Source organism: Alexandromys fortis, unplaced genomic scaffold, assembly GCF_014885135.2.
Source record: "Alexandromys fortis isolate MF-2015 unplaced genomic scaffold, M_Fortis_MF-2015_v1.1 scaffold_21, whole genome shotgun sequence".
NCBI lineage: Eukaryota > Metazoa > Chordata > Mammalia > Rodentia > Cricetidae > Alexandromys > Alexandromys fortis.
In genome coordinates this window covers 7,514,150-7,523,908 of record NW_026067905.1, presented here as the reverse complement: position 1 = coordinate 7,523,908, position 9,759 = coordinate 7,514,150, and the positions used below count along the sequence as shown (strand labels likewise).

At 44.9% G+C, this 9,759-nt stretch overlaps 1 protein-coding gene across 1 annotated transcript in view; it reads right to left on the bottom strand.

Annotated features, from left to right (window-relative positions):
• Positions 1-9,759, bottom strand: part of Gucy2c (guanylate cyclase 2C) — an 86,844-nt gene that overhangs the window by 64,614 nt on the left and 12,471 nt on the right. Inside the window, exons 3-5 of the mRNA XM_050135190.1 lie at positions 6,046-6,110; positions 2,236-2,451; positions 978-1,099 (exon numbers count right to left, since the gene is read on the bottom strand). Coding sequence (XP_049991147.1) covers positions 978-1,099; positions 2,236-2,451; positions 6,046-6,110 — 403 coding nt within the window. The remainder of the gene's footprint in view (positions 1-977; positions 1,100-2,235; positions 2,452-6,045; positions 6,111-9,759) is intronic.

The window sequence follows — 9,759 nt, the reverse complement described above, 5'->3', positions numbered from 1 at the left end:
GATGGACTTAGGCTAGACTCTTCCCGGTAAGCGCACCTTGGGGTGCTTACACACATCATTAGAAATGGGCTAGTCCAGGTGTGAGAATTAGCCTGTAAGGGCTAGAGTTCATGGGCCAAGCAGTTCTTTAAATGAATACAGTTTGTGTGTTGTTATTTCGGGCATGAGCTAGCCAAGCGGCCGGGGTGTTGGGGACGCAGCCCCGCCGCCGCTCCTATTTCAACAAGCTTCTGTAAAGCAAGGGACATGGTCAACAAGACAAAACAACAGCCTACAGAATGGGAAAAGTTATTCACTAATCCCACATCAGACAGATGTCTGATCTCCAAAATATACAAAGAACTCAAGAAATTGGTCATCAAAAGAACAAATAATCCAAAAAATAAAAAAAAATGGAGTACAGACCTAAAGAGAGAACTCTCAACAGAAAAATCTAAAATGGCTGAAAGACACTTAAGGAAATATTCAACATCCTTAGTCATCAGAGAAATGCAAATCAAAACAATTCTGGGATTCCATCTTACACCTGTAAGAATGGCCAGGATCAAAAACACTGATGAAAACTTATGCTGGAGTGGTTGCAGGGTAAAGGGAACACTCCTGAATTGCTATTGGGAATACAAACTGGTACAGCCCCTTTGGATGTCAGTGTAGCAATTTCTCAAAAAATTAGGAAACAACCTTCCTCAAGACCCAGTAATACCACTTTTGGGTATATATCCAAAGGATGCTCAATCATGCCTCGAGGACATGCGCTCAACTATGTTCATAGCAGCTTTGTTTGTCATAACCAGGACCTGGAAACAACCTAAATGCCCCTCCACTCTCAGAGAGTTAGGTGTCAGTCAGCAGAAGTCACAATACGATGAGGCTACACAATTTGTAGGCAGGCAGTGAAGCCAGTTCTACAGAGACAGACTAGCCTGAAGGACTCAGAAGGAGGTGACAGCCTTGAGGAAGGATGTGTGTAATCTTACCATTGCTCTTCCTGTTACGGCCGATTAAGATTTCCTGGAACTGTTCACTGCGTCTCAAGACATCCTTGAAGCTGAGCATCCCAGAAAAATAGGACACGCTAGCCTCCAGAGCGTTGAGGTACCTGGAGCAGGAGGGAGAGGAGCTGAGAATTGGCTTTGTTTGTTTATGGCCATCCCACCTCCATGCTCATTATTTATATCTGTGTTGGCATCTTTGTCTCACACTCAGTTCTTCTGTGAATAGACAGTACACACCATGATACCTTTCTTTTGGATTGTGGCTAGCTAATGGAGGCAGAGAGCATGGGAGGCATTTTAGGGACTCTTGATATGTATGAACACATTGTAGGCATTGGAGGGGTTCCTTCTACTGGTTTCCTCCTGCTATGGCAAGAAGGTTCAAGCCCTCTAGGAACCTCTGATGTCTGTTCTGGTGTGAATTGGATGCTTATTTATTCCAGTTTCACACCAAGGTTTCTAGAGTGAGCTCCTGGGGCTGATTGCCGTGGGTTCCCAGATGCTCGAGCCTGGTGACACCCTATCTTAAACCTCCACGCAAGTCCTCTGTCGAGAGCGAGAGAGAGGGTAGAACCAGCTAGCATCCTGGGTCACCACAGCCAGACATGAGAAACACGCTACTTCCACCACTTTCCAGAGTTGCATGGCCTTATGATTCTTAAAGTTATGTTTTATTATGTTACGTGGTTTGTGTCCATGTGTGAACATACATGCATGCGTCTCAGCACAATCAGATGACAACTTGCAGGAAATGGTTCTCTCTTTCCACCGAGTAAGTCCTATGGATCCAAGTCAGGTCGTGTTTGGCAGCAAGCGCCTTAACACACTGAACCATCTTTCGAACCCAGACTTAGGGTTTTTAAAAGTACCCATTGTTCCTGCATCCTCCTGTCCCTTTTTCCCTCTAAGAAAATGGAGAGACATCTGTTTCTTGGTTTAAGCAGAATGAACATTTTTTAAATTTATATTCCACAGTAATGTGGAAACCTTGACTTCTAGCTTTCATTTTTATTATCTATAAACAAGATCATATGTATTTGTCTTTAGAGGATTTACCCCGGGGAATCATTAGGACAGACAAGAATTCACTTTCAAACCGAGTGCTTCACACAGTCTGTGCTGAGCATCCTCATCTTGCCCCTTTGATGAGTAAGAAAGTGGACTGGTGTCCGTCCCAACACTGTCCCAGATAAGAGGTGGCATTCCTTCATGGCGTGCACTCATCACCAGCCTTCCTTACCAGAAGCAGTCTTCAGGCTCGGAACCATTCTTGTAGACGTACGAAGAGTTCCAGGAGAAGGTTTTAAATGGAGCATCGTTGACTTTCCAGAAATCAACCAAGAAGTACATCAACTTCCTGGCTGGAGGCAGCACCCTGGTCAGGGTTTCCTTATAGTCACAGGACAGTCCGAAACTTCCGGCTGAAATCATGGGGTAGCTCAGTTGTGTGTCAAGGCTGTGCCAAAGGTGAGAGGGGAACCAATGCCAAGGTTAGCTCCAAAAGCTTAGAGAAGAGCCCCCCCCCCTCCATTTTCCCATGCGTGCAGATGTGGGAAGGATGAAGTAGGGTCAGGAAAACAGGTGTATGGGTAATCCTCTCACCAAGGTGACTTTAAAACTACAATGACTGGTCATGTTCTGTGTTTAGAGCAAAATGACTACATGGCTTGACCATTTCTGAATGACTTCTCATGCTGTCTGGCCTGAGAACTGTGTGCTTTGATGGGGGAGGAGTGAGAACTACAAGTTTAAAAACCCACGGCTCTTCTGGTGGCTAGGTTCTTTTATTTGTCAACTGACACAAGCTAGAGTCATCCAAGAAGAGGGGACAGCAATTGAGGAATTGCCTCCATCAGGTTGGACTCTAGGCAAATCTGTAGGCATTTTCTTAACTGGTTATTGATGTGGGTGGGTCCGGGCCAATGTGGGCGATATCGCCACTGAGTAGGTGGTCCTGAATTCTATAAGAAAGTAGGCTGAGCAAGCCATGGGGAGCAAGTCAGTAAGCAGCATCCCCCCATGGCCGCTGAATCAGCTCCTGCCTCCAGGTTCCTACCTTGAGTTCCTATCCTGGCTTCTCTCCATTATGAACTGTGAGCTGAAATAAACCCTTTTCTTCCCAAGTTGCCTTCAGTCATGGAGTTTATTGCCGCAACAGAAGGCAAACCTGAAGAGCCAACATAATTGGCAACCGGAAGCATGCCTATGCCTTTTCTTCCTTGCAGTGCCTGCTTTTGGGCTCTGCCTCTGGGAAGCTTAAGGCCTTTCTGTCCTTGCTTAACCTCTTACTGTTGTATCTTTAAACATTCCAAGTTCTCTTCTCAGTCAGTAACTCAACCTGTACAGGCTGCAACCTGGCTTCCTGGCTGATTTACTAAACTCTCAGGTTTTTGGCCGAACCTGTCTTTATCACGGAAATGCTCCTTGACAGCCAAGGCCGGGAGGTTATGCTGAGCAAGCAGCCACTGATGCTGCCTTCCTCCACTCCGCTGGAAGTTCCTCGAAGTGGGGGTCTCAGCTGGCTGGCTCACCCCTGGCTACCCAGCTCACACAGATGCTCAAGATCTGTGTGATGAAGGACAGAAAGCAGTGCTCTGCCCCACCTTCCCAGACTGTCTGCCTTCATCTCATGCTCACGTTCTAGTCCGTGTTATTCTTTCTTCTTGTCCCTCGAAACGTTAGCTTGATTGTGTTCGCGTTTCTTTCAGCGTTTCCACATCCCGAAGACTTCTCTGGTCTTAACCCCAGCTCTCACCTCCACATCCAATGCATCAAATATCATTGACTCTACAGCTTTAGCTGGCGTCTTTTGCTTTCTGCTTTTGGCTAAGCCAGGCCCCAGGCCCCTCTTGTGTCCTGTGGTCTTTTCTGTTGTCAGTCTCTGCTGTGTTTCGCCTACACCATTGGTGGTTTTTATTAACTATAAGCAGTTAATAAAATAAATGTAAAATAAAATGATTTGACACACTACAGTGTTGTCAAGGTTGAGAAAATGCACCCATAAGATCCAGCTGTGGAGGGCCTGGAGGGCATTTTCTTAATTAGTGATTGACACAGGAGGACCCAGCCTTTTGTGGGTGGTGCCATTTTTTGGGCTGGTGGTTATGGGTTCTGTAAAGAAGCAGGCTGAGCAAGCCATGGGGAGTAAGCCAGTCAGTAGCAAGGCTCCATGGCCTCTGCATTGGCTCCTGGTTCCTGCCGTGTTTGAATTCTTTCCTTGGCATCTCTCAACAGACAGTGGCTCAAGATATGTAAAATATGTAAATCAAATAAACCCTTTCTTCCTTGAGTTGCTTTGGGTCATGGTGTTCCCTCACAGCAATAGTGACCCTAACGAAGACGTTATCTGTCCCCAACACAAAACTCAGACGATTTTCGTCATGAAGTATTTCCCTCCCTGCTTCTCAGTCCTCAAGCACAGGTGACCATTACTTTCTGTGCCTTCTCATTTGTTCCTCTTTAAGGGAAGCTCTCTCCCTCTGCCTTGTATTGACCAATGTCCCTGTCACCTTCTTTCTTTGGAAGGGAGTGTTCTACTCAATGTTTTTTTTTTTCTTTCCTGTTTAGCAAAACTAAAATGTTTGTGGGTAGAAAGCTTTCATAGTGGTGGACCAATTTTCCAGAGTCCCCTTTTGTTTTGAGCAACATCAGTATGTGATCCGTGAGATGAGGAAGAACAAGACTCCACATGTGTCTGTTTGGGTGCGGGACACTGGCAGGAAAGTTCTTCTGCAGTGTGCCGGATGTGGTGGGCCTGAGCTTCTGGGGCTGCTGCTTCGCTGGGCGGCATGAGGCAACGTGTTGACCTTCCTTAGAAATCTCGGGTTTGTGTCGACCCTGTGAAACCTTCTCTAGTGTAGCTTCCTCTGCAGCAACGAACGGCATTTCTCAATTCGGAAGCCCGAGCGAGGGAGAGAAAGCTTGCCAGAGTTCTGCTGGGGAATGTGTGATCTGGCAGAACAAAGCCAGTTACGCTGAGGGAAACGAATGGAAGTAGTCGGGCCAAGATTTTCAGAGAAAGATTTCCCATTCTAGAAAAGGTCGAAGGCTTTTCTCTAAGCCGCTAAGGGTGTCACACAGAGAGCTCCAACATGTCATTCCTAGCCCACTGGAGCATGTGGCTCTGGCCCGCCTTGCCTTGCTTCCCCTCATTCCAAGACGACATTCCTGAAGCTAGCCACCAAGGTCTAGGCCTTTATTTGGCCACTTCCTCCTCTTGAGGCTGACTACCAGCGATTAAAACTCCCTTTGACTCAATTAACATTCCTAATTAAAATTTAACACGTCATCATAACACGGGGTTCCCCCTTTATTTACTTTTTGTAAGCTGCCATTTGTCTATGGGCCACATCTGTCTCCCCTCTATCCAGAAGCAATCCTTTGTCCCTCTGGGACAAATACCCCTGCCCTCTTCCCCTTGCCCCCTTCCCCTTCTCCTTTACCACCACATCCTAGCCCCTTCTAACACAGACATCCCCTCATCTCCTCTTAAAACGCCCCCTGCAGGGCCGTTTGCTGCAGTTTGCTGCCCGAGTCAGAAAGCAGCCACTGTAACCTTTCTACCCTGCTGCGTACAGGAGCTCTCTGTGAAAACGGTGTTGGTGTGGTTTGTGCCTAATCCGGGGCCTGGAAGCAAACCCCTACTCTTTGGGGTTCTCCTTCACTATTCATCTCAAATAAGCACAGGAAATAAGCAGCCGGTGGTTTTCCCACATCTGCAAGCTAACGACAGGACAGCATTCTAGGACTCCCCCTCCTCTGCCTCTCCCTCCTCTTCCTCTGCCATTTACCTGTGGGGGAATTTCCCTCGCTAAGCTAGTTTAAGGCTGCGGACTTTCTGTTTTCCTGATGGAGTTCTCACTCACAGCTTGCTCTCTGACACACTCAAATGTGAATGACTGCACCTGGCAGCTACTGTAATCATCATACCCTGAAGGGAAACAGCAACGATAGAGAGATGGCAAAATACAAGGGGGCCCCAACATGCATCTTTATGTTGCCTTGGCAACACGGTTGTTTGTTTAATCATTTAACACTCAGAAGTACTTACTACATCTGGAAGGTGGAATAAGTGCACGAGGGCCCCATGAGGACACAGCCCATGTTATGTTCTCTCTGTGGGAGAAAAAGAAAATTACTGAGCCCTGAAAGAAACCCAAGCAGCCAATAGACAGAAAAGAGGTGGGCAGGGACACTGTGAGAAATGAGATCCCCGAGAGGCTGTATGAGGAGCAGGGAGGCGCTGCTCAAGTGATGGGGGTGGGAGGGGGGGGAGTCTTGCCTACTCCTCCTCCTCATTGCTAACTCTGACTCTAAACAGGTTTAAAGAACTCAGGAGAATTACAAGCTCTCTAAAACCATTTGTCTGTGCAAGGCATCTTGTAAAGGGCTTCTACCAGGTGATGGTGGCACACACCTTTAACCCCAGTGCCAGGACAGCTAGGGCTGTTACACAGAAAAGGAAAAAAAAAGAAACCCTGTCTCGAAGAAGAGGACGAGGAGGAGGAGGACGAGGACCGAGGACGAGGAGGAGGACAAGGAGGACGACGAGGAGGAAGAGGAGGAGGAAGAGAAGGTGGAGGAGGAGGAGGAAGAGGAGGAGAAGAGGAGGAGGAGGAGAAGAGGAAGAGGAGGTGGAGGAGGAGGAGGAGGAGGAGGAGAAGGGGAAGAAGAAGAAGAAGAAGAAGAAGAAGAAGAAGAAGAAGAAGAAGAAGAAGAAGAAGAAGAAGAAGAAGAAGAAGAAGAAGAAGAAGAAGAAGAAGAAGAAGAAGAAGAAGAAGAAGAAGAAGAAGAAGAAGAAGAAGAAGAAGAAGAAGAAGAAGAAGAAGAAGAAGAAGAAGAAGAAGAAGAAGAAGAAAAAGAAAAAGAAGAGGAGGAGGGGCTTCCAAAGATTCTAGAAGATTCACATAGACCTGATGGATCATATCATGGATGTCGGGATGGGTATACCACATCCACTACATGGATATCATATTTACTCTTAATCTTGGGAAGTTGGGTAAATTCTAACGTAGGGATAAGGAAGTCCAAGGGAGAAAAAAATGGTGTGGGTATGTTTATCGAGTATTTGTATTTCATCTCTTTTGAGTGTCTGTTCATTTTATTAATCCATTAATTGTTAGAGTTGCAACTTTTTGGTATTTATTATTTTTAGTTGTGTGTGGCAGCTATTAATCATTTGTCAAATTTTAGTTAGCAATAATTTTCTCTTATTCTAAAGATTGCCTCTTCACTTGATTAATTCTTTCCATTCCTGTACAAATCCTTTTAATTTTGTAAATTTCTATTTGTTGGATGTTAGTCTTAATTCTTGAACAACTGGTACCCTGCTCAAGAAGTCCTTGCTTATATCAAAATCTTGGAGTGTTTTCTCTACTTTTCCCACTAACGGTTTCAGAGTCTCCAGTTTCACAGACAGGTCTTTGGGTCTATTTAGAGTTGATTTTTGTGTCAGGTGAGAGACAGGAATCTAGTGTCATTTATGCACAGGTGGATTTCCAGTTTTCCCAGCACCGTCTGTTGAAGAGGCTGTCTTTGTCTTTTCTCCAATATGTATTTGTCCCATCTTTGAAGTCAGGTAACCACAGCTATGTGGCTTTACATCTGGGTCTTCTGTGTCATTCCATTGATCCATGTGTCTGTTTCTGTGTCAGTACCACGCTGTCTTCCTTAGTGACTGTAGGATAACTTAAATCAGATACGGTGACAAGTCCAGTGTTATTCTTTTTGGTCACTTCGATTATCTGGGCTCTTTGCACTTCCATATAAAACTTCAGTTTTCTCCGCCTTATTGGTGTGAAGAATGCCATTGTACTTTTGATGCAGATTGCATTAAATATGTAATTTTTTTTATCAAAGAGACACTTTGCCAGGTGGTGGATGGGTGGGTGGGTGAATGAGAAGATGGATGAGCCAATGTATAGATACATAGCTGAGTTAGTGAAATGCTGGCTGGACTAGAAGTAACTCTCTGCAAGACATTAGCCACCCAGGAGTAACCAGTCTTTAGTCTTTACTAAGAAGTCATGAAAAAGCTGGGCAGTGGTGGCACACACCTTTAATCCCAGCACTCGGGAGGCAAAAGCAGGCAGATCTTTGGGAGTTTGAGGCCAGCCGGGTCTACAGAGTGAATTCCTGGACAGCCAGACCTGCTACACAGAGAAATCCTGTCTTGAAAAACCAAAATTAAAGAAGAGAGACATTTTTGCAAAATTAACTCTTTCGATCCTTGAACACTTGAGGCTTTCCGGTGTCCTTTCCAACTTTCTTCAGGGCTTTAAGGCTTTTCACTTACTTTATTCCAAGGCGTACACCCTAGGCAATTGTGCATTTGTGATTTTCACGATTGCATTTTCCTGATTTCTTGCATGCACTTCTGCAGCCTATAATAAGGCTGTTGGGTTTATGCTAATGTTGTGTCCTAACACTTTTACTGAAGGTGTTCAGCAGCGCTGAGAGCTTCCTGGTAGAGCCTTGGGGAGCTCTCCTCCCATTTACAAAAAGAATACTTGACTTCTTCCTTTCATATTAGTATCAGGTTCACTTCCTTCTCTTGTCATCTTCCTGTAGCTGAGACTGACAATATTTTAGCAACAAGAGTGGAAAAAGTAGACGCCTTTGCCTCTTTTTTTCATCTTTGTAGAAATGTTTTTTCTTCATTTATTACGTCAACTGTATGTTTATTATATAATGACATATGTTTGTCACATATATATTTGATTGTGTTGAGATAGATCCCCTCCACTCGTAATATCTTCAGTGCCTTTATCATGATTGGGTGTTGGATTTTTTTCAAAGGTAGCTATTGAAATGGTAATATGATTTCTGACCTTGAATGTGATGTGTTGTGTTTATTGACTTTTTTTATTATCTAGTGACTTATTATTAAACTAGCCCATGTACCTCTAGAATGAAGGTAGCTTGATCATTGTGAATGATCTCTCTGATGAATCTGTATGTGTGTGTGTATGTGTATGTGTGTGTTCTTGCGCACACCAACTACTGCATGCACACGTAGAGATCTGAAATTCTTACTGGATACCTTCCTCAGTCTGCCTCAACTTTATTTTGTGAGATGATGATTTTTCACTAAACCTGGAGTTTATTAGTTCTTGTAGGCTGTCTCTCGAGCAAGCCACAGGGATTCCCTGTCTCTACCTCTCCAGTGTTAGAATTACAGACACACGCCATCATGCCTGGCTGTTCTAGGGAACCAGATTCAGGTCTCCTCATGCTTACAGACAAGACTTTACTTCTGAGCCACTTCCTCAGTCCTCTGCTGCCTTCTTGAATTTGGTTTACAGAGTTTTTATTTGTTTCTTTGTTGAATCTGTGTTTGTGTTTGTCGGGGAGACTGGGCTGTGTTGCTTTTTTTTTTTTTTTTTAAATCCTTATCTGGTTTTGGTATCAGAACTGGCTCTATAAATGGAGTTTGCAAGTGTTTACTCCCTTTGTGTTTTATGGAATGATTTGAGAAAGGTTGATACTATCTCTTTCATGGTCTGGTAGATCCTGCACTGAATTCATCTGGGCCTGGACTCCTTTTGGTTAGGCGATTAAAACAAAAACCAAACAACCAAAAACTCCAAACTATTGCTTCAATTCCATGGCTTACAGAGCTGTGTTGAAATAGGAGCGGCGGCGGGGCTGCGTCCCCAACACCCCAGCCGCTTGGCTAGCTCACGCCCGAAATAACAACACACAAACTGTATTCATTTAAAGAACTGCTTGGCCCATGAACTCTAACCCTTACAGGCTAATTCTC